This window comes from Dermochelys coriacea, chromosome 2, assembly GCF_009764565.3.
Source record: "Dermochelys coriacea isolate rDerCor1 chromosome 2, rDerCor1.pri.v4, whole genome shotgun sequence".
Classification (NCBI taxonomy): Eukaryota; Metazoa; Chordata; order Testudines; family Dermochelyidae; genus Dermochelys; species Dermochelys coriacea.
The window spans coordinates 191,404,098-191,428,615 of NC_050069.1; the positions used below are offsets into that span (position 1 = coordinate 191,404,098).

Consider the following 24,518-nt stretch of genomic DNA (forward strand, 5'->3'; position numbering starts at 1 on the left):
CATACAGGAAAGGCATTCTGAAAATAGTACACAAGGGCTGCTAACAAGGTCTTAAATTACTGCAAACAAGCTGAGCTTGTGCAGTTGACTATAGTGGGACTAGTAATACATTGGCAAAAATAGTAAAGGGCAGATGCACTAAGAGCCACAGCACAACTGTTACCCTAGGTCGTGAAGCCCCGCATTGCTCCCCAGTCCCCCCCCCCCCGATTTGGACATTGGAGATAACTAATTGAACTTCATCCCTGACACTTTTTTGTATGTCATGGAAGGACTTTGCAGGGAGGTGGTTTGAATGGGTAGTAATAGCAACAAGAAGAGGTGCAAATAGGGCAGACAACACTACCAGAGCATGAGGAGAGTGGGGAGTCTGAACAGCAAGCAGGCAGGTGCAGAGAGCCAGAGCAATGGGAAGAGCCAAACAAATGAGGATGGGCAGTTGGGTGGTTCTTTTTTCTCTTTTTAGATTCTAGTGTAAGAATAGAACCACAGCAACTCTGAGGCTGGATATTGCCTGTCCCATCCATGAAGAGACACTGCTGTCTCTCTGTCCACTTAGGCCTTGGGCTTAAGGGGTTGGTAGTTGGACGAGGAAAGCTTTTATTAGTTGACTGTGTCTCTGGTTAGTTTTAATTTATGGTTTTCTCATGTGTAGAAGAAGTGGGCTGATTTTCAGAAGTGCTGAGTACACACACATCCCTTCAAAGCCAGTGGGAGCTCAGTACATTTCATGATCACCCCATTTCTATCCAGGAGCCTTATTTAAGCATCCAGCATTGAAAACTTTGCAGGTGTATAGCTGAGAGAGGCAAAGGGTTGTTCTGAAAACCAGATGATGTTTCATGGGGGGGCCAGGATAGCTCAGTGGTTTGAGCATTGGCCTGCTCAACCTAGGGTTGTGAGTTCAATCCTTGAGGGGGCCATTTAGAGATCTGGGGCAAAAATTGGGGATTGGTCCTGCTTTGAGCAGGGGGTTGGACTAGATGACCAGTGAGGTCCCTTTCAACCCTGATATTCTATGATTTTATGCCCACAATTTTCTCTTTATGACTCTACAGGAGGTTGTTGCCCATTGGATTGCTGAAAGCCGCGTTGCCATTGAGCAGGCCCGATTGCTTACACTGAAGGCAGCTAGCAGCATTGATACCAAGGGCAGTGCACAAGCAAGGAAAGAGGTAAGCAGGGTTTGTTTATTTTTTTGGTCTTTCAGAGAAAAAATTAAAGTAATAAAGGACCCACTTTCAGGATTTGCTCCTATCTTAATAGAGTTGATGACAATCTTTTGATAAACCCCAGCCTGCTTATGGAAGAGAACACTTTTACAGAAAATTCAATTTTCTATTTTTTTTAACATGAGATTTTTTTCCAGTTTTCAAAAAAATGGCAAACTTCCTGTGTTTTAAAAAACAGAACTTCGGTGGGTTTTTTTGTTTTGTTTTGTTTTTAATTTCCTTGCAACTCCTTGCTGTTCTGCTTAATAGATTTGATCCAGTGAATCCAGCAAAAAACAAACAAACCAAAAACCTGTGGAAATTCTGAAATCAAAGAGTCACTTAATTGTCTTAAATTTGTGCTCTCTTGCCCCTCCTGTGCAAAAGCTTGATATTTTTGGTCACTACTGTTTGTTAGCCACTTAGAACAGGTTAAAGAGGTCCAGTCATTGATGGATATTGGTAATCTTTTACCTGATATATTTATTTATGTTTCAGGTAAAAATCATTACTTGTTAGTCTAAGCCTAAAGGTGTAAATGGGGTGGAATGCATTTGGATGGCCTAGAGGATAAGTACAGAACCTTACTCTCTAAAGCCACAATCCTGCATGGTGCAAAGCACCCTTCCTTTCTTTGGGACCTAGCACCCTGCAACAATTATGAAGATAGCCCAAATATGATAGACACATTAGTCCAATTTCTAAAGTGTCCCCATCACAGTTGGCAGTCTTTGAGAGACCAAGAATTGAGTGTGTACAGACTTTTGTAGCCACTGAGGTCATTCCTGAAGGTCAGGATAAAGTTACGTTAAAGATGGAGTGGAAGCTTGCAATGCAAAATCCCTGAGTTGTGGTAAATGCACAGCTAATTGCAATCCAGCTCTTGGAACTGGGCCTGTGGAAAAAACAGAACCAGAGCTGTGGGAAATTCCCATTTACTACACACCTCGTAGTGGGAAAACTCCTACATTCAGGTTTGTTTTTTTAATACAGATAGCTATGATCAAGGTGGCTGCACCTAGAGCTGTCCTTAAAGTGGTGGACTATGCAATCCAAGTTTGTGGAGGAGCTGGAATTTCTCAGGATTTTCCTTTGGCTCGTATGTGAGTAGGAGAGAGATCTATCCTATGTTTCTAAAACTAGCACTATTTTCTCTTTGTCAAACTGGTTAAAATGCGTTACATTTCAAGTGGGATTGAGCCAAATTCTGCTGGGACTGGAGCTGGGCAGTTTCTTTTTGTCAAGTAATTTGACCAAAAAAAATGCAGTTTCAACTGACCCAAAACTATGTGAATTTTTATCAAGTTTGTCAGATTGTTTTGACCACCCAAAATTCTCTAAATGGTTTAGTAATGTCGAAAACATGTAATTTTGACCTAACCTCAAAGTTTTGTTCTGGGCTCAGGCATTTTCAGAAAAGCAAATGACTAGATTTTTAAAGTTTGGGGAGTGGGGAAGATGGCCAGCTCCCTAATCACCTTTAGTTCAGGGGTTAGGACAGTCTCATGGGATATCAGAGACCCTGCCTGCTGAGGGATTTGAACTTTAGTCTAGTCTCCCATTGCAGCAGGGTATCCTAGCCACAGGGCTCTGGGTCATTCTCAATCAGACCTGTGGACGCTGTTTTACTTTTAAATAAATAATTTAGTATTAGAACAGGGACTTGAATTTAGGGCTCTCACTGAGGATATGGGAGATGCAAGTTCAAGTCCCTACTTCTAGTGACTGTTTATAAGTGAAACAGCTTCACCAGGAGAGACAGAATGACCTGGAGCCCAGTGGTTAAGACATGGGGCTGCTCTTTTGATTTTTGACAAACTTAGAATTCCATTTTCAGTTTGATCCAAAATGATTTTTTTTTTGCAATTGTTAGTGAATGGAACAATCCATTATCTGCCCAGCTCTAGCCCTGCTATACTCTTGCACCTCCATTGAAGTCAGTGGGGCTGCATGAGAGCAGAATTGTCTCCTGTACTCAAAGGTGTTATTCCACACCTCAGAGTAGAGAGGTGATACACAAAATAAGTAACTTTAAAGACCAGCAGGGACTGTTATGATCTAGTTGGACTTCCTGCATAACACACGGTGGAATTTTGCCCAGTGATTCTTGCATTGATCTCAACTTGGGGATGAACTAGTGTCTCTTACCAAGACTGGACCTTCCGATGACTCAGTGTCAATGAAGTGTAAGCATTACTGGCAAAGTTTGAATTAACACCTCCATTACAAGACATGGGCCCAAGCTTCTCTTGTTTCAGTATCAACATTGCTTCTCTCATAGCTGGCTTAGATTTGCTCTCATCTATGGGCCAAAATACAGTTTTGAGTTCAGAGGCACTCAAGCCTTACTGCTGGTGGTAGCTGTATTGTTTAATAGAACAGTGCACTGGAAGGGGGGTTCATGGCCCAGCTTTCCCTGTGATCTTGGGCAAGGCACTCTGTTTCCACTCGCACCTTCAAGACCTGTTTGTATAATATCCATCACCATGGGAGGGAGCCCAGTGCCCATGAGTCCTCCAGGTAGTATTGTAATACAACAAAGTGCACTTCTAGAGTTAAAAGTGAAACTTAAGTGTAGTTCTCCCCCTCTAAGGGCCAGACATGAGGTTGCATGGCCAGTGTGCACTATACTCTGCACTGTAGTTGGGGGGGCCTATCCTAGCTGGCTTCTGCTAAGGGGCTGTTTAACTACAGTGTAAGATGCAGGCTGCAGCCCAAACCTGAACATCTACACTGCAGTTAGAGTTCCTTAGCCTGAGGCAAAGTCAGTTGGCAGGGGCCAGCCCCTGGTGGCTAACTGCAGTGTACATGTGCTGGTTCAATCCCCTAAAGGTCACTACTTCCCCCCCACCCCCAATCATCATCCATGACTTCAGATCTCTGTCTGCCAACATAGCATCTATTGCTTGAGGTGAAAGGACAGAGCCAGTTGCAGACAAGTCTACAGCTGACCAAAATGGGGACTAAAAACAGATATCAACTGTAGCCAGGCTAGCTGCTAAGAAAACTGTAGAAACTAGGTGTAGTGAAAAGGATATGGTACTTAAAGTTGTAGAATGGTAAATGGTGTTCTGTTGGGACTAGAACCAGTTAACTTCAGGGCTCTGTAGATCTGAAATCTACAAACAAAAGGCTACTTGCATTACAGTAAAAAGTGAGTCAGTATCTGGCAGTGCAAATAGGACAGGCTTTTCCACTAGGCAATTCCCAGAGGAAGTGGAAAGGCTTGCTTCCTAAAGGAGCTTGAAGCACTTGGAACAGCCAACATCAAACTTGTTTAATGTATTAAAAAAAAAAGCTCCTGGCTTCATGCATGGGGCTCCTAACCTGATTTAATATTGAGGAAGATGTTCCAGCTTGGATTGACTCCTGTTTCCTCTAGCCTAGCTCTACTCATTAAGAATGTCTCCTTCCCCATAATTAGTTCTGTTCAATCAAACAATTCTAGCAACACCAGGTTCCTTATTTCATGTGTTAAGGAAACATCCTACTTTAGGTTTTTATTGAGATGTGTAACTATAAAAGAAAATCTTAAGTTGCATTTTTTGCTATCACATTACCAAGCCACCCTATTAAGTGCTAGCACTGCAGGCTCTAGCATCCACACTAATTTCAGAACAACTTCTTATGCAGGTTTGCCTTTATTCGGACCCTGCGAATAGCTGATGGGCCTGATGAAGTTCACCTCTCAGCAATTGCAAAACTGGAACTACAGGACCAAGCCAAGCAACTGACCTCAAAAATGTAGTCTAATCGTACAATAGCATTACTTCTGTTTTAACAGGAACCAGGTTTTTAAACACTTCTGAATGATTTAGAAGTTTGAACTAAAATTACCAAAATGTTAATTTTCTACATTCTACAGTGGTAAGTTTAATAGTTCAAAGGTAACTTGGATTTGTTTTGCTTAGAGGTACCAGTGCCCTAAGCTGCTAAACAACATTTTTCCAGTTAACCTTTCAGGGCCCTAGCCTGAAGATTACTTTATCAAACCCTTAGTTCTTATGTCACAGATGTTCTCTCAATCAAGACCTCTGTGATGCTGCCTATAGAATGTTAGTTTATTTTCTGAAATGGTTTAACTGAGGGCACTGCATCCAGCTAAAGCTTGCAGTTTACTGTTTGAGATTTTAAAAGTGTCACTAATGCATTGAATAAGTCTGAATAAAAGATCTCTCCCCCAACAGTCCAATACTGCTTCTTTACAAAAAGAACAGTATGTAAGACTCCATTTCTTCTAGAATATTCCTAAAGGCAAAAATCTTAGAAAAAAGTGTTGCTTGTATCATAAGCCAAAAATGTCTTAATCTACAGAATGATCCAGCCCACCACTGACAAATAACTGTCACTACTACCCTGTGTTAAAATCAAGTCTGCAGGAGTTGCAGGGGGAGGGGGAATTAAGGAAACAAGAGAAAGCTCTTGCTTGCTCTCAGATGCTAGCTCTTTGTTCTGGCTGGTTCTAAAGAAACACTTTCTGCAGCTCTTCAGCAATGTAGTGATAGACAGGCAGCATGAGACATTGAATATTGATTTTACTACATATCACTTAACATATCAAGGTTTAGAAGGAACTGTTAGTTAGGGAGCAAGTGTTACAGGCTGCACTCAGTCCAGAATGTGGGTATTTATTCAGCACAGCTGTGCAAAAGCCTCCATGGCTGCTACTCACGCTATTAAGTGTACACTGCTATTTATGCTCTGCTAGCTTGAGGAGAGGCAGAAGAATCATACTCAAGTTGTAGCATAGAGATGGGCAAACTATGGCCCATAGGCCACATCCTGCCTGTCCCTTGAGCTCCCAGCCCCTCCCCCACAGCCTCAGCTTGCCATGCCACCAGTGCTCTGGGCAGCACAACTGCCAGACATGCTGCTCTGAGTGGCATGATAAGGAGACAGGGAATGGGGGGAGGGGTGGAGAGATTAGATAGTAGGTGGGAGTCCTGGGGGCCTGTCAGGGAGCAGGGGAGTGGGATAGAGGGTGGGGCCAGTCAGGGGACAAGCAGCAGGAGGGGGTGGATGGGACAGGGCAGGGGCCAGGGTCTATGGGGAGGCACAGCCTTCCCTACCCTGCCCTCCATACAGTTTTGGAACCCTGATGTAGCCCTCAGTCCCCCCCCAAAAGTTCACCCACCCCTGCCCTATGCCAATGGCATGCGTCTTCAGTAGACCAGACTGACTTCAGCAAGACCATCCCACTGAATATTAAAGGACAGATTCTTTCCTCAGAGGCACATGTTTACATACAAAGGTAAAATTTCATCCTTTTTTTAAAGTTATGGCTATAATGATGACACTTTACCCAGATGAACTTTTAACAAGAGTATGCAAGATCAGTGTTGCTAACACTGCTAACAACTGAGGTTATGCATAGTGTTTAGCTGTGGATTGGACTGCAGCTCTACAGCTCCAGGCAAAAATAGTAGCACACACCAATTTCTTCAGTACATTTTTCCAATCACACAAGAACACCCCTCTTGCAGAAGTACTGTCTGGCTGCTCTAGAATTCTAAACCATTTCTGAGAAGGAAGGAACATTCCATTAAAAGAACAGCTTTGTCTCGTTAACAAGGCTCTCAATTCCCTTTATTTTTAAAATTTTATGTACATGTGTGATCTGTATAATGTACATTCAATATAGAAAGTTTTTATGTACTGGATAATGTATAGAACATTTCACAATTAAACTAGGTTCTTACATATCAGGTTGATTTTTTAAATTTTTTTTTTTTTTTTTTTTTTGCTGAAGTGTTTTCAATTTGGTACAGCCAGTTATACATACAAGTGTCTGATGCAGTTTGAGCACAGGAGGATAATGTTAATGATTAAGGACATCAGTGAACTGGTTCAGGGACAAACCTCTAGTAAGTCATGTTCAATGAGAATGATCATATCAGGAGCAGAGGAGGAAAATGCCTTGTTAGTGGGATTGGTGGGGTCAAGTGACTTAGCCCAATTCTTCTGAACTGTAGTTCAACTCCAGTCATGCTCATTCATAAAATATAAAAAACTAGGAAAAAGTTGTTTGATTCACAGTCTTGTAAACAAATAGAAAGGAACAAAATGTGCTTACGTACAACAAGAAAAAAATTCTCGTGTACCCATTCGGGCTGATCCTTAGAGTGCTTTCTTATGTTACAACATGACTGACTTTTTTCCCCTAAAAAAAATATATTCATAGAAAAAGGAATAACACTGTCAGGAAACAATTGGAAAGGCAGTAAGTTCATTTCAATGCATCCAAGGGAGGAAACTGCAGTTCCTCATCACTGGCCAATCTGCCTTTAAAAGTCTTTCATGGATATTTCAAATCTCTTAGCTGGTATCTCCCAATTCATTGTCTACAGGGGGTGGTACACTGGGCATTACAGAGGATGTCGTTCCTGCAGTAAGGTAGCCAGCAACTCCAGGGCCTGGTGGGGGGGGAGGGGAGAAAGAAAAATATTGATAATTAGTTTTAATATAATCAAATGGCTGTTCTTTACACTTATTCAGAATCACCCTTGTTAACATTTTCATCTTTGAAAATACTGAGACAGTTTGACTGACCTTATAGCTGTCTCCTCATTAAGGTTAACACAATCTGTTTTATGGTTTTTATTTTTAAAACTTGCCATCAGGAATTGAGGATAAATCTCATTCATATCCGTCCATCCCCAGTCACTGTAGTATGAAAGCCTAGGAAATTCCTAGGATTTGTGCTTAAGGAAATAGAGGGTGCCTAGGGTTTGGGGTGGCATCTTCATATATTTGAGAGTCTGAAGTTTAATAAATCTAATGTGCTGTGTACCACTAGACAACAAGGAACAAAAAAAAAAACCCTGAAAAATCAATTCCAGCCCAATGGAAGATAAACTGACAAAATAAAGTGACCTAATGATAACAAGTATTCAGATATTTTATAATTGGATACCCTCACGCTGGCATTTATGCTTTTGGATACAACTAGCAGGAACTCCCATACTTAGGAGGGATAAAGCCATTAAACTGTCTCACTAGCTGGCAACATGTCTATCCCTGTTGAGATGGCATAGTACAACTAGTACTTCTCTTTCACTTAAAAGGCAGAAAGCATTCAGAATACAAGCAGCACTGCCAAGCCTGAAGAAAGTGAATATTAATGTTCCATCTCCTCAGAAGAAAAGGAAAGTCCCTGTAATTCTTGATTGGATCAGAGTTTAATAGATCTGCACTCCTTCCCTTTTAACAGTAACCTTAGTCTACAGTAGATTTGTCACTAGAGCTTGAATCTAAAGTCACTGCCACAAGGACTAAACGTTTCCATATGAGAAACCTGGACTCATAGCTAGGTACTGGGTGACTCAAGAATAGTAGCCAACTAAGGACATTACATTTTTATGACACCTCTTGTGTCTTGAGGTGATCCGAATGCATCACACCCTTCATGAACCTTGTGAGTAAACAGGTAGAAAGCAGTCCACTTTGACGTTCATGAAAAAGTTGATCTAAAAGCAAAATCAACTGGAGGATGAAGTATGCAGAGTACTAACTGGTGAAAAGAAGCTGGTTGTAGGGCAGGGGAAGTGTAAGGATCCATAGGACTTTTTCAAAACAAAAAAAACACTACAAAACCCCTGCTACTTAGGGATTTCTGAATAAAGCTTAACTCTATACTATATATATATACACAAGGTATACTTGTTTCACAAACCAATTGGTGGATATTTACCTCAGCTTACTGGCACAAAGCAGTGGACTGGACTCAAAATCGTGTGTGAACCCTAACAGATTCAACATACTAATCCAATTCACTTCTGAAAGGGGGTTTCAAAGAGGATGGCTCTAGACTGTTCTCAATGGTAGCAGATGACAGAACGAGGAGTAATGGTCTCAAGTTGCAATGGGGGAGGTTTAGATTGGATATTAGGAAAAACTTTTTCACTAAGAGGGTGGTGAAACACTGGAATGCGTTACCTAGGGAGGTGGTAGAATCTCCTTCCTTAGAGGTTTTTAAGGTCAGGCTTGACAAAGCCCTAGCTGGGATGATTTAACTGGGACTTGGTCCTGCTTTGAGCAGGGGGTTGGACTAGATGACCTTCTGGGGTCCCTTCCAACCCTGATATTCTATGATTCTATGATTCTTCCTTAAATATTTTCCCCAGAAAAAAATATTCCAATAAATTCCTTCAGGAATGGTTTAGTCTATATATTTAGATCATTCAACAAGGTATCTTCTCTAGGAGGAGCGAGTTACAATTTTTGGAACAGTAAGTACAATTGCAGCAGTTTAATAGTCTGTATAGTATTTTGCACCCCTGTGCAATATTTTGAGGAGACTACACACTTGCTTCTATTGCATAGCATGCATCTAAAAGCATATCAGTCAGTTACTAGGAATGCAGTGAATGGAACATGCATTTAGCAAAATGATATCTACCTGCATTAGAGAGCTACACAGAAGTTAGCAAGCTGCCTGGCAGAGCACATCTAAAGCCCACTTCTGAGGTGAAGGGGACTGCTACCAGTTAGAAGGGAAGGAGAAGAGACACCTGAGAGAGAAAGAAATAAGCAAGGGAAGTTGTAAGGGAAGAGTACACAGCGAAGCAGTTTGAAGCAAAGGTAGGGCAGAACACTGTCAGCCCTGGTCTACACTACAGATTTACATGACTAACTACATCACTCAGAAGTATGGAAAATCCAGACCCGTGAGCAACCCAGTTAATCTGACCAAGCTCCATGTAGACGGCACTGTGTCGACATAGCTACTGCCTCTTGGAGAGGTGGACTACCTACATCAATGGGAGAAGCTCTCCCATGTCAGCATAGGTAGCATCTTCACAAAGCGCTACAGCAATCTAAAGTGTAGACAAGTGCGGAGTATAAATAGAGAAATACTCAGTTTATGGTTAGATTATCATTTCTACAGTGTCTTCCCTCCTATGATTAGAAAGCACTTTACAAGCATAAGGAATTTAGCCTCACCCCTATCATTTAAGACTCGCCCAGTGCTACAAACAAGAAAGGCATAGAGAGTTTACTTGACTTGTACAGAATCTCTCAAAAAGTCTGGTCATTAAGAATATAAATTGTTTGGGTCCCTCCCTCACTTCTCCCTCCCTCCCCCAACAGCTGAAGTCAGCTAACACTTTCACTATAGGATTTCTTTGGTATATGAAATATCGTAGGACTCTACTCAGCAAAAAAGCAAATGAGCGTCAGCAGAAAGTCTACCAATGCATGGAACCATGTTGGCTCTGATGTCTTGCTGATAGCCAAAAGAAAGCAAGACTATTTACCAAATAAATGGAGTAGTGAAACAGCTAGGCAGTCTTGAACATGGACGTGTGACTTAGAAGTGCTATGCCCTTTTCATGAAGGGCAAACAAACCACAAATTAGGGTTCTCCTGTTCAAATAATGGTATACCCCTACAGCCCAACAAATGCTAAGAAACTGCTCCTAGGCTGTAACATTCTTAACCTCAATTAGCCAAAAGGGCTCAGTGAGCTTTATCTGGAAATATGATCAGAAATATCAGAGCCTTTCCTTTCTACACATTTGTCTTAGCGTGTGAATAATCTAGTCAGTATCACTTCACAAGTGAGGGTTGATGACCACATGCAGGTAGAGAGGTGTGACTATAACTCTGTGCTCATCTGGGGAGAGGCATGCAAGTTCCCTGGACTGTGAGGAAAAGCTTAGTCATACTTGACTTGAGAAAAGGCTTAACGAAGTCCTTCAAAAATCAGAAGTCTTAAAAATTAAACTCCCACATAAACCTTTTGGCCTTTCCCTCAGTTTTAAATAATTTATTTTAGTGGAGAAATTTCATAACAGTTTAGGTTGCTTTTATCAGCAATCAATGAGAAGAAACTTGTTACAGCTTGTGGACAGTTTGTAGGTTATATAGAAATGTTAATCAACTAAAACTGAACTAACTCATTGTTTGTTAAATAAAATAAGCTTAGCTTTGGACTCCATGAAGGAAACCACAGTATAATACAGTATGCCTTATCAAAATGAAAAAAAAATCTAGCCATGCAAGTTTCTTAAAGTTTGAACTCTTCCTACCACAAAGTTACAGGTCTCAGAATACAAGTATGCTGCTTCAGCATAATTTTGAGCTACCATGAGTCAATAAATTAATTGAATATTTGCACAGTGTGAACAGGTAACACCATGCTTCTTGATAAACCCAAGATACAAAGGCTAAATTTGCTTTTGAACAAAGTGATGTTATTTGAAAAATGAAGACTAGAACCCGTACACTAGAAGTGATGAAGCCATAATGAACTATGCTCTTAGGCACTTGTGAGAACTTTGCCTGTGATATTTAAGTACAACAGCCAGCTGGAGCTGGAACACACTTTAGCTGCATCACCACAGAGCACTGTGAGGACTATTTGCTATTGGTAGGAAAATCTGCAGGCATAAGTCGTCTTACAAAGCCCATTACACTTTTATTTTTAAACACTAAAAACCATAATAACTAATTTCTCAGAAATACATGTTCAGGTATGCGCCAGCCATGGGCTAACAACAGAAATGGCCTGCCCATGTCAGCAGAAGAGATCAAACAGTATAAAATGAAAAACAGTACTTCATAGTGTTAGCATAGTGCAACGAATGGTCACATGATGGCAGCAAAACTTTGGAGGATAAATAAAGGCTGTACCCACCACACCTTAAAGCAATAAGTCAAGTATCTCAGCTCTATTCAGGCATATTTCAAGGTTCATTTGAAACAGCAGCAGTGAAGTGAAGGTTACAACTCTGATCTGAAATAAGTGTTGCTGACCTGTGAGGTATCCTACTGTTTGTGTCTCAGAAATGAACAAGTCATGTTTCTGATCTTTGAAGGCACTCCACACAGAGGAACGAGACAGGATTTCATTTACCTACAACATAAAGAGCTGGTAAGTGTCTACATTTCATAACTGCTTACAGTAGCTGGATGGAAACATTTCACTCTTTACTAAATGTGGTAAGGTCAGTTTTTAGAAATTAACTAGATCTATACAAAATGAACACTTAAGTATCCAAACAGTCATACACAATCCTAACCCCAAACCACAACTATTATATAGGGTAAATGGTTGGTCACTGTTTGGGTGGGGGCTGAATATAAAAGCATGGATATCCCAAGAAGATTTAGCACTATCAAACAGCTTGAATTTCTCCCTAGTGCTCCTCTTCCCTCACCCATTCAGTTGGTCAACAGGGAGAGCAGAAGCAATCATAGCAGCCTCCTGCCTCAAATGCCAGATAGCCTGAGAAGCAGAACTGTTGCCTTGTGGCAGAATCAGGGCATCAACCTGGATAGTACTTGACAGTCTTGAATGAGGATGGAAGAAAGGGGCTCAGGACTAACTGAATCAGAGGGATGTATGAACAAGATTCTGATTTTAGTATTGCAGTGGGAGTGGAAGTGTACACAGTCTCAACTGGTCAGAGAATCTGTGTTACTTGGACAATTTATTTTTCAGGTCTCAACTCTAAAGCATTCTCTGTGCAGAGGAATTTTCAAGAATCCAAAGAAGTTTTCAAGCTGCAGTTCTCCAGATACTTTACTCTTTACCCACTGCGTACAGGCTCCGAGAACACTTGTGCAGCAGTCTTGCCTATCTAATTTCAGACGATGTCAGCCTTCACTGGCACTCTAGGTCTCCCAGACACTATTTCTATGCTTTGTCCGGTGGTGTACAAATCTCATCCTCTGCTCCCGATCTTCCCTTCATAGGAAGATATAGACTGACTGACTCATTAAAAGCTGTGAATCTGGGATACTCTGCCACTTAACAAAAACCATTAGTTGATGCAGCTTAAGCACTTCAATAAAGATCAGGCCGGGAGACATGCTCTCAGGTGTATTGGCTCAAAAACTGTCTCTCTGTATATAATGATTAAGCTTTCTCAAGACCAGCGATTCAGAACTTTGTTAGTAAGTACTTACCTGTTCTCCATACTGTAGGCTGTGAGTCATAGACTTCAAGGTTTTAACTATCTGAGCTTTTGTGGCTGATGGGCTTTCCAAATTTTCAAGGCCAACACCTTCAAGCAATTTAAGGAGATACGGAACCAAATCTGCTTTCAAAGCCTACAAAGCAAAATTATTGGAGATACTTAATACAATGGACTTTGAGAACACTTGAATTGAATGGAATTTTACCAGTGTTTGATTGCTCACTTCACTCTGCTTTAGAACAGTTGTTGCACGAATACGTTTTTTGTCTTTTGGAATAACAGGATCTCTTTTGAAGATCCACAATACTCTGAACTGCTCTATTACACCTATTTCTGAAGACAGGTCAGTACGGGTATGCGAACAGCTAAGCTCATGCCGCTGCAGACAAGATAAAAATGCCAGGAAAAAAAGAAAATGCAATGATGTCAATTAAACTCAGAAGACACTAAGCTACTCGGTGACAATTATGAAGTGAGCTGGCAGTTCTGCGCCTGGTCCACATCCTTGAAGCAAGTCTGACTGACATGGTTTTTTCTACCATCTCAGAAGAGAAAAAAGTCATAAGCTACTCTCTCACCTTAGAAGCTTTACAATAAAGTCTAAGTCTGTTGTCCAAAGAGCACAAGGAAGCCTGTACTGCAGTTCTGAGCTATCAGTGAGGAATTTCAGATTCTAGCTTTGTCAAACCAGGACTTTTAATAGCACTAGACCGACAACAGGAAAATAGACAAGTTAATAGGCAAGACAGAAGTGAGCCCCATCTAGCACTCTAAAGAAGTCAGTAATCACAGGACACAGTTCTTGCACACCTCCTGAACTGACTAATGCACACCCGAGTGTGAGAAGTACTTGTACCATTTCTTTAGAACAGCTTGCTTACTTGGGCTACTAAATCATTCTGCTCCTTTTGAAACATTCGATTAAGTGCTTCACAGGCTAGACCAATCGTATCCAATCGCTTTTTCATTCCATTCATCAAAGGGCCAATGGTCTCAAGTGATGCCATTGCTCGAACACAAAGCTGTACACAGAGAAGGAAAAGCATTTGTGTTGTGTTGATTGTGTTTTTAATCTAAAATTCAAATCATGAATACTATTGTAACTTGTACATCTATTACGATGATAAACTGCAGATATCCAACTGTCCCCTTCATACTTTCCTGATGTTGCACAATAGTAGCAGCAAGCACCAACTGTTGCAGTAGATGTTTGCTAGATGCTTTTCTAATTTCATAATTAGGATGAATTAAAACCACTTACTAACCGATCAACCACAGTAATACAGCAAGCACAGAAGAAAAAAAACCCAACTATGGTTAGAAGCTATGTTGGCTTAGTTTTAAGAGTGAGGGGGTGAAATATCCACGTAGGTAACCAATATGGCTATTAGGAGAGTTCTCAGAAGATTTAATTTGCCACAAAAGTCTACAGGTTGCGGTAAAGTGCTCCAACATGTTGTGCTCTAATTACTCTGTGTAGACCTTGCTGGCACACTCCGAAGGTACCTGGCTTGCATTAACACAACATTACAGCAAACTAGATACATTTTAGAGCGCACCAGCCGGGTCTAAGTGGGGCAGTTAGAGCGCTCTACAAATCACACCCCTCCAGAGTGCTTTGTTGGACTATGTCAACAAGCCCTAAGTTAGTATGAACGTATACGCCATATACATTTAGCATACATTCCATCTAAAAGAAAATCTTAAACGCGATACCTCATTATCAGACAGTGTGTGTATGACACGAACAGCACTTTTAGGAATAGCATTGTTCTTATGATTTAGAGCCTGGAGAATCTTGGGGAGATGACCAAGTGGTGGGACTTGATCTGCTAGCTGAGGCTGAGTGCTGAAGATGCACACGGTTGCTGCTGTTATAGTTTCTAGCGTTTCCCCCTGTGAAAGCATACAAGTCTTTGCATTCAATTATTAATTTTCGAGGTCAAAATTAGCTATAACATTAAAGAAGCTCAGTGCAGCAGGCTATACCACTGCAACTCCAGTACACAAGTACTTGCTGTTTCTGATCTGTGGAAAGTCAGAAGATACAAAGTATTACAGATACGCATTGATTTCTACAGTGATTTAAAGCCGGTAAATTGGGGGGGGGGAGGGGGGAGAAATGCATCTCTGTTAACAAAACAGAAGTTTGCATAAACTCACTAAATACATTGCTTCATTTCAAAAACTAGAATGAGTAGAGTAGAAGTAACTGAGCCAGGATGGGCTTCAGCCTACCCGAGTTCCTCCAGACAGCGTCCAGGGAATTTTTTTCTTTTTTTAAAAAGAAAAATTTGATACCACTGAATCACTGATTTCACTCAGAGTGTTTCAAGCACAATTAATAATTTTGCTCATCCCATGAATAAGCTAAAAATGGTTTATTCTTTTTACACTAAGCTGAGTGATAGGGGAGGCAACCTTGCTCAGCAGTGATGTAACTGGGTCAACAGCCAGTGACACAAACTGAACGTCCATTTCTAACCCGCTTTTAATGTTGAGGTTTATGTTGGCAAGTGCTTCTTTTCCTGTGATTTTTTTGTACTGTTAGGTTGACCTAGACAGGTGCAGTTTTCCTCCAAGCAAGCCATGAAGTTACAGAATGTTTGAGGAGCTATCTTGGTTTTGCATTCCCTTAGTCAATACCTTGAGCTAAAACTCCAATAGGACTTAAAGGAGTAATCAAAAGGCAAGGACTCTTGATTTAAGGCATTCAAATTCTAATTCTTTGCTTATTTATTATTTTTAAAGCGCTTCATCTTATCTAAGTGCTTTTTCACAAAATCAGAAATAAAATTTAAAGCTATTTCTATGTTGGAAAGGAAACTGCTACCATCATTGCAAGCAGAAATACAAGCAGCAAGACAGAAGCAAAACTAACTAAATGCTAATTAGCATCTTACATTATTGCTTTGATATTTGCCCAACTCTGCCCTTACTATATGTTGAACACAATTTTAAAAGCATAGCTAGAAAGGCTTCTTACATGGGGGTTATTTTTCTCCAGCAGTTCAGTGAATTTTTCCAACAGTGCAATAAGAAATTCTCTAGGTTTTCGAAGAACCCAGGCCGGCTGGGCAATAAAGATTCTTAAGAAGACTCCCCCTACAGAAAGTTCACCTTCTGCTTCACCATACACCACAGCAAAGTCTTCAGGCAGCTATATAAAATTGGAAAGGAACAAAAGTTGCCATATAACTCGGCAATAAAAGTCACCCCTCTTATCAGGAAAGAGGCAAATCAGTAAAACCTTGTAACCAATTACAACCATGATTTCATTAAAGCTTTTTTTTTTTTTTAAATTAAAGGAGACCCACAGACTACCAGCTTTCTGTTCCCTAAAACACGTCCAACACAGAATTGTTCAGCAAAGTTAGCAATACCATAATTTCTTTACAGTAACTTACTGTAGAAACACTAGGTACCTGATTCCTTCCTAGAAACTTGGAAGTACTGTATGGTGAGTGGGCATTTTCAAGTAAATCTTGTCTATTGGTTCAGCTAGTTGCAGGGAATGAAAATATACTAGTGATGGCCACTAATCACAAAAGAAATTAAATGACATGGCTGATGAAGACTAATGAGTTTTATGTTTAGCATTAACTGAGGATAATCTAATGAGCCTGATTTTTTAGTAAATCATCTCAACTGATATGAAAGACATTCAAATATTTGAAGCTTTACAGCAGAACTGGTAGAAGAGTTCCAGTTCAGATTTTTATTGGAACCAACAATTGCATTTTTTCCTTTCTTGTGTGTTTGACAGTTTAAAGTGTGAAGCCATACAGCACATACTCCACAGGTCAAGGTGTGTTTATGTTAAGCTATTTCCTAACACTACTCAATTGTCTTGTCAGAACTACATTTTCTGAGGGGAATTACTAAAATTGCAATGGCAATGGAAGAGATTCTAATGTCCTATTATTTTTAGTATCAGAGGGGTAGCCATCTTAGTCTGTATCCATAAAAACGAGGAGTCTGGTGGCACCTTAAAGAACAACAGATTTATTAGGGCATACGCTTTTGTGGGTAAAAAAACCCCCACTTCTTCAGATGCATGGAGTGAAAATTACAGATACTGGCACATGAAGAGAAGGGAGTTACTGGTTCTCCACTTGTAAGGTAACTCCCTTCTCTTCATGTGCCAGTATATTTATGCCTGTATCCGTAATTTTCACTCCATGCATCTGAAGAAGTAGGTTTTTACACCCATGAAAGCTTATACCCAAATAAATCTGTCTTCAAGGTACCACTGGACTCATTATCTTTAGGACAGATTTACAAATACTTTACTATACATTTACTATACAACCAATTCAGTTGGCCGAGACGGACATTTTTATGTGATGAAAACCTTAACGGCTTACTAACAACTGGAAAACAGAGTAATTTATTATGATCACGCAACAGATTTGATTATTCAGAAAGTCAGCATACCGGGGACCAGTTAAGGCTCTCTGATCACAATTTAGTTTTGAACTTCACTGTTAAGATTATAACTTATGTACATTTATAGCCTGCCCGTGTTTAAACGCTTCTAGCAAGAGACTGACTTTGTGGAGTTATGTGGAGGATAGATTCAGTAATTCTACAGCATAACTTGTTTTTTAGATGTCGTCAACTCTAGACTACAGTAATGAGAGAGAGCAGGTGGTTTTTGCTAGAAGCGTCACTGGCATTTTCTACGCCACTGCAGAGAAAAGGAATGCATGTGAAAACAAAGCGTGAGCACTTATTACCAATTTCCCTACTGTTTCTCTTGGGGCCCCAAAATATGAACATTATTGCTTTTACCTTCCAGTTAGCGTCAGGGTTGTCCCTCTGAAGTTTAAAGTGCCTATTTAAAAAAAAAAAAAAAAAAGAAAAAGAAATTAGGTGAATTAAAAGACTACTGTTCCTAGATGCAACAAAAAACTTTGGCTCCCATTCAAAATCCAAACCTTCACTCTCCTTATTGGCTCCCCCACTCCCTGACACGTGTAATCGTTAAGCAAAAGTCACATTCCAAAACTACCTTCTTTCCCGCTCACTTTCAATTCTCCCTTCTCAGGTTTGAAACAATGTGACCTGTTGGGCTGAGAGAGCACACAGAACTAAGTGCCTTCCTTTTCTCTAGATCTTCATAGGCAGCGGGTGGCCATCAGGTGGCAGTTACATGCACTGCACTGCTTGGTTCTTATTATTCACAGTTGTGCTGAGGCTCCACTCAACCCACATGCTCTAACAGAAGATTATTGTCTTAATCGTTTTCTACTTTTTAAAATCAATCAATTCAATTTTTGTCACAGATGGATATTTGTGTTAATTAGTGAGAATGAACCTAAGGAATCAAACAGATACACAAGCGTGTCACTTAGCAAATACAAAAGGAGTACTTGTGGCACCTTAGAGACTAACAAATTTATTAGAGCATAAGCTTTCGTGAGCTACAGCTCACTTCATCGGATGCATTTGGTGGAAAAAACAGAGGAGAGATTTATATACACACACAGAGAACATGAAACAATGGGTTTATCATACACACTGTAAGGAGAGTGATCACTTAAGATAAGCCATCACCAGCAGCGGGGGGGGGAAAAGGAGGAAAACCTTTCATGGTGACAAGCAAGGTAGGCTAATTCCAGCAGTTAACAAGAATATCAGATTTCAGAGTAGCAGCCATGTTAGTCTGAAACCTGTCATTATGCAAGGCACTGAATTTAGCTGTAAAGAATATCAGAGGAACAGTGGGGGGTGGGATGGGAGGGAGAAATACCATGGGGAAATAATTTTACTTTGTGTAATGACTCATCCATTCCCAGTCTCTATTCAAGCCTAAGTTAATTGTATCCAGTTTGCAAATTAATTCCAATTCAGCAGTCTCTTGTTGGAGTCTGTTTTTGAAGCTTTTTTGTTGAAGTATAGCCACTCTTAGGTCTGCGATCGAGTGACCAGAGAGATTGAAGTGTTCTCCAACTGGTTTTTGAATGTTATAATTCTTGACGTCTGATTTGTGTCCATTCATTCTTTTACGTAGAGACTGTCCAGTTTGGCCAATGTACATGGCAGAGGGGCATTGCTGGCACATGATGGCATATATCACATTGGTAGATGCGCAGGTGAACGAGCCTCTGATAGTGTGGCTGATGTGATTAGGCCCTATGATGGTATCCCCTGAATAGATATGTGGGCAGAGTTGGCAACGGGCTTTGTTGCAAGGATAGGTTCCTGGGTTAGTGGTTCTGTTGTGTGGTTGCTGGTGAGTATTTGCTTCAGATTGGGGGGCTGTCTGTAAGCAAGGACTGGCCTGTCTCCCAAGATCTGAGAGTGATGGGTCGTCCTTCAGAATAGGTTGTAGATTCTTGATGATGCGTTGGAGAGGTTTTAGTTGGGGGCTGAAGGTGATGGCTAGTGGCGTTCTGTTATTTTCTTTGTTGGGCCTGTCCTGTAGTAGGTGACTTCTGGGTACTCTTCTGGCTTTGTCAATCTGTTTCTTCACTTCAGCAGGTGGGTATTGTAGTTGTAGGAATGCATGATAGAGATCTTGTAGGTGTTTGTCTCTGTCTGAGGGGTTGGAGCAAATTCAGTTATATCGTAGAGCTTGGCTGTAGACAATGGATCGAGTGGTATGATCTGGATGAAAGCTAGAGGCATGTAGGTAGGAATAGCGGTCAGTAGGTTTCCGATATAAGGTGGTGTTTATGTGACCATCGCTTATTAGCACCATAGTGTCCAGGAAGTGGATCTCTTGTGTGGACTGGTCCAGGCTGAGGTTGATGGTGGGATGGAAATTGTTGAAATCATGGTGGAATTCCTCAAGAGCTTCTTTTCCATGGGTCCAGATGATGAAGATGTCATTAATGTAGCGCAAGTAGAGTAGGGGCATTAGGGGACGAGAGCTGAGGAAGCGTTTTAAGTCAGCCATAAAAATGTTGGCATACTGTGGGGCCATGTGGGCACCCATCGCAGTGCCGCTGATTTGAAGGTATACATTGTCCCCAAATGTGAAATAGTTATGGGTGAGGACAAAGTCACAAAGTTCAGCCACCAGGTTAGCCGTGACAGTATCGGGGATACTGTTCCTGACGGCTTGTAGTCCGTCTTTGAGTGGAATGTTGGTGTAGAGGGCTTCTACATCCATAGTGGCTAGGATGGTGTTTTTAGGAAGATCACCAATGGACTGTAGTTTCCTCAGGAAGTCAGTGGTGTCTCAAAGATAGCTGGGAGTGCTGGTAACGAAGGGCCTGAGGAGGAAGTCTACATAGCCAGACAATCCTGCTGTCAGGGTGCCAATGCCTGAGATGATGGGGCGTCCAGGATTTCCAGGTTTATGGATCTTGGGTAGCAGATAGAATACCCCAGGTCGGGGTTGTAGGGGTGTGTCTGTGCGGATTTGTTCTTGTGCTTTTTCAGGGAGTTTCTTGAGCAAATGCTGTAGTTTCTTTTGGTAACTCTCAGTGGGATCAGAGGGTAATGGCTTGTAGAAAGTGGTGTTGGAGAGCTGCCTAGTAGTCTCTTTTTCATACTCCGACCTATTCATGATGACGACAGCATCTCCTTTGTCAGCCTTTTTGATTATGATGTCAGAGTTGTTTCTGAGGCTGTGGATGGCACTGTTCTGCATGGTTGAGGTTATGGGGTAAGCAATGCTGCTTTTCCACAATTTCAGCTCGTGCACGTCGGCGGAAGCAGTCTATGTAGAAATCCAGGCTGCTGTTTCGACCTTCAGGAGGAGTCCACCCAGAATCCTTCTTTTTGTAGTGTTGGCAGGAAGGTCTCTGTGGGTTAATATGTTGGTCAGAGGTGTGTTGGAAATATTCCTTGAGTCTGAGACGTCGAAAATAGGATTCTAGGTCACCACAGAACTGTATCATGTTCGTGGGGGTGGAGGGGCAAAAGGAGAGGCCCCACTGTAGCTCAAGAAAGCTTATGCTCAAATAAATTTGTTAGTCTCCAAGGTGCCACAAGTACTCCTTTTCTTTTTGTGAATACAGACTAACACGGCTGCTACTCTGAAACTTAGCAAATACAGTAGCTATTTACATAGTAAGTCTACATACTCTAGCATCATTTCTCGAACTGTTGTAGATACTCTATCCCTGGAGAGGTCATTCCAAATTAACTCAGGATTTTCATGCATTCCTTCAAAAATATGAACAGCAGCTTCAGGGTTATCTCTCATGGCATCCATAAAGACTCCAGGCAGAAACTTCATTAGTGTAATTCTAACCTGCAAAAGAAAAGCAATCCCAACCATTTTATAATATCAAACACCATACCAGTTAAACTCAATGGCATCATGAAAGGTCTTCCTACGTAATGTCTTTTTTTAAAATTCATGTATTTGTACATGACTATGCCAAAATACTTCTGTCTAATAAGAGAAAGCATCATTCAAACTCAATTTTATGTCTATTTAATTTAATAAGCTATCTGGTATAAAAATCCAACCATTAATTTCACAGTGAGACACGGCATCTCAAATGCAGGCATCTAATGACTAAAAGTCAGTTAGAAATGATAAATCTGAGATCACATCTTTGTTACGCTGGTTACGGGTACTTTTGAGATTTTATACTGAAATCTCACAATTAGAAAGTTTAAAAATGACAATTCATTTTAGTTAAATACAAATGATATATTTTCTCTTTACATAAAGATGGAAAAAATAGCTCACATTTTTGATATGCAAGTTTGAAGATCCTGAAAATCAATCTACCCTTTAGTCTCCTTCCTGAAGAGATGACTTTTGTCCCCATCAATGATTTTACATGCTGGAAAACAGTATTTCCTAAATCCATACCCCTCTAGATCTACCAATGCGATCTATATCTTGCCAAGTACTCTTGCAATCACATGAAACATATATCTGTTCTTATGCAAGCTTCATGGAACATTGCAATCTAATCACATTACAAAAGGTAAAATGTTTTCAAACAAATACCTAATGTTACTATAATTGAAAGATTAGAGAAACATTCAGTTTTTCTAGCCAGTTTCCCTGTTGTTGTACAATCAGTTTCCCATGTTTGAGTCTTTGACAAGCAACAGAGGAGAAAAACATTAAGAAAACTTTGTAAGCCCACAAAAGCTGTTAGGAAGGACTTACAGGCAGGCGTAGTAAAGTACATTTAACTTCTCAAAGTTGACTGTATTTTGAGTTGTTCGGTACCTCCTCTTTAATTTCAGGGACACCAAGTCCTTTGTGTGAAAAATAACCTAGCAACTTCTTAAATTCACTCTTGCTCACCTTTGGACCCACTAGCTTATCTGCAGTCATTTTGGCAAAAAGCTCTGCTGTCTGGGTTCGGACCTGTGGATGTGTTGAATTGCAGAACATATCTAATAAGTAGATTAAAGCACCTGTTTGGAAAACAGGGGGAAAAAGGTTTAGGTTTTTCCAAATCACATCAGCCACTAGTTATGCACTGCTTTAAGTAGCAGAGCAAAATCTCACACCACCATGTCTGCAACAGTTTTGATCTTCATTTTGTACATGTCTATTTTATCAGCCATTCAGAGAATACTGTACCTTTTGCCATAGCCTCTTTAATTATTTTTGTACTAGATGTCAAGGCATAGAGAGTTTCAAGAACAAGCTGCCGACCTGTCAAGATTAAACAGAAATATTAGAGAAACTATGCCTGCTGTTATGATCAGTTCTTCCATATACGATTTACTGGACTGAGTGCCATGAAGAACAGAACACTTCAGTTCTGGTGTTAAGCCAACCAAGGAGATTTTCCCCTCAAAGAACTGGTTCCTGGAAAGCATCATCATGAGTAAAAAATAATGCTTACCTAATGAGAATTTGAAAGAAAGGATTTAAAAGTAAGTACAAGTCAGAGATTGCAGGCCTAGAGTCCTGACTAAATTCCAGTTAGGCAATTATGTTCAATCTACCTAAAATTTCCTTTATAAAGTTCATAGCAAAGGTGTCATTCAGGTGAAGACCAACCAGCTGAAACTACAAAAACTGAGATATTGCACACTGTATAGATTAAGACTTGGAGAGAGAAGTATTCAATTTATAAAGTGAATGTCAAAGAAGTGTTAATTGTATGTTTTCCAAAATGAAAAGCTTGAAATCTAAGTGATTAAGACGTGTACTTGAGCTGAACCAAAAGTAAAAAAGTGTATAAAGAGGGGATTCAGGTCATGCATATTGCAACATTAAGGATATTCCCAGGATCAGGTTACAAGTTCAGCTAGTTGCATTCCAAAGCACTAACTTTTCACAAGTTTGTCAAGTTTGGTTTTTATGCAAAACTTTCGACAAGCAACTGCATAGCACGTACTTGAAGGCAGGGAATGCAGGAGGGCCAGCAAATTGGAAAGAACCATTGCCTCGGCAATATTGTTAACACATTCCTGGTTACAAGTCACTATGTTCACCACCTGCAAAACATGAAAAGCATGAATCATTAGGAAAAAAAAAAGTAAGTTTTGTGGCAAATGGCTAGATTATAAATTTAAGCCACTTTTGGCTAAGAAATGCAATATTGTATCAGGTAAATTCTCTTGAGGCAGTATGGTCCAGTCAATGGGGCACTGGATTAGGACTCAAGAATTATAGCTCTGCAACTGACCTTGGGCAAATAACTTCGCTTCTGTACCAGTCTCCCTTCCCATAATTTGTCAGGAGTATTTAGCTCACTCTTCAAGGCAGGGACTATCCTACTATGTGTATGCATAACACCTAGCACAAACAGTACACCCCAATCCCCCAGTCTCAGTCAGGACTTCTAAGCACTACCGTAGCACAGTACAGTCTCCAGTGGGTGCAATAAACCTAGATTCAAAACCCAATGTTGAAATTTTACAAGGACATGTACAATGAAGGTGTTAATTCCTAAAAATACAAAAAACACATTGTTAAAGTTTTTGGCTACTGTTAAGCTAGCCTAAATTTATTTTTATTAAATATAAATATAAGAGTGCTAAAGCCACTGAGAAAACAGATTCAAGAGCTATTTGGTCAAGTTGTTTGCTAAACAAATGTTAGAAATTATAATTTTTTCTAGTATATCCTAAAACAGTCAGCATTAAAATGTGCATGCAATGTTCAGGAATTACTGTCTAAAATGGTAAGCTTGGAATGAGGTCAAGATTTTCAAATAGGAGCAAGTTATGACTGATATTTGACAGATTTTAAACAAATAAAAAAAATGCAATTTCTTAACCTAGCCAGGTATACCTGGCTCATCTATGCAACAAACTACATTCAGCATCCATGTGATTAGGTACTGTGGGCTGGGTACACAAAAATATTGCTTAAGCAATGTTTTTACCTCTAAAGCCAACTGCTGCACGTGACCAGCTCCATGGACACGCAGAAGGGAGAATATCAGCTTAAAGTGACCTATGCATTCACACTCAGAACCTATAAAGGAGGAATAAGTTA

The 24,518-nt window shown here is 40.4% G+C and overlaps 2 protein-coding genes across 6 annotated transcripts in view; one reads left to right on the top strand and one right to left on the bottom strand.

The window, feature by feature from the left end:
- Nucleotides 1-5,395, top strand: part of ACAD11 (acyl-CoA dehydrogenase family member 11) — a 56,373-nt gene extending 50,978 nt beyond the window's left edge. For 3 of the 4 annotated variants that reach the window (XM_038392557.2, XM_043508925.1, XM_038392565.1), the window contains 3 exons: nt 1,059-1,175; nt 2,205-2,314; nt 4,845-5,395. In XM_038392557.2, coding sequence (XP_038248485.1) covers nt 1,059-1,175; nt 2,205-2,314; nt 4,845-4,959 — 342 coding nt within the window. In that variant the 3' untranslated portion in view covers nt 4,960-5,395. The remainder of the gene's footprint in view (nt 1-1,058; nt 1,176-2,204; nt 2,315-4,844) is intronic. The other variant, XM_038392559.2, reaches the window with a different exon arrangement.
- Nucleotides 5,396-6,775: 1,380 nt separating this feature from the next.
- Nucleotides 6,776-24,518, bottom strand: part of DNAJC13 (DnaJ heat shock protein family (Hsp40) member C13) — a 106,414-nt gene continuing 88,671 nt past the window's right edge. For both annotated transcript variants that reach the window (XM_038392553.2, XM_038392552.2), the window contains 12 exons: nt 24,406-24,497; nt 23,413-23,512; nt 22,647-22,721; nt 22,365-22,477; nt 21,175-21,344; nt 17,930-17,972; nt 16,122-16,295; nt 14,852-15,031; nt 14,017-14,157; nt 13,125-13,268; nt 11,970-12,069; nt 6,776-7,624 (listed from right to left, as the gene is read on the bottom strand). In XM_038392553.2, coding sequence (XP_038248481.1) covers nt 7,527-7,624; nt 11,970-12,069; nt 13,125-13,268; nt 14,017-14,157; nt 14,852-15,031; nt 16,122-16,295; nt 17,930-17,972; nt 21,175-21,344; nt 22,365-22,477; nt 22,647-22,721; nt 23,413-23,512; nt 24,406-24,497 — 1,430 coding nt within the window. In that variant the 3' untranslated portion in view covers nt 6,776-7,526. The remainder of the gene's footprint in view (nt 7,625-11,969; nt 12,070-13,124; nt 13,269-14,016; nt 14,158-14,851; nt 15,032-16,121; nt 16,296-17,929; nt 17,973-21,174; nt 21,345-22,364; nt 22,478-22,646; nt 22,722-23,412; nt 23,513-24,405; nt 24,498-24,518) is intronic.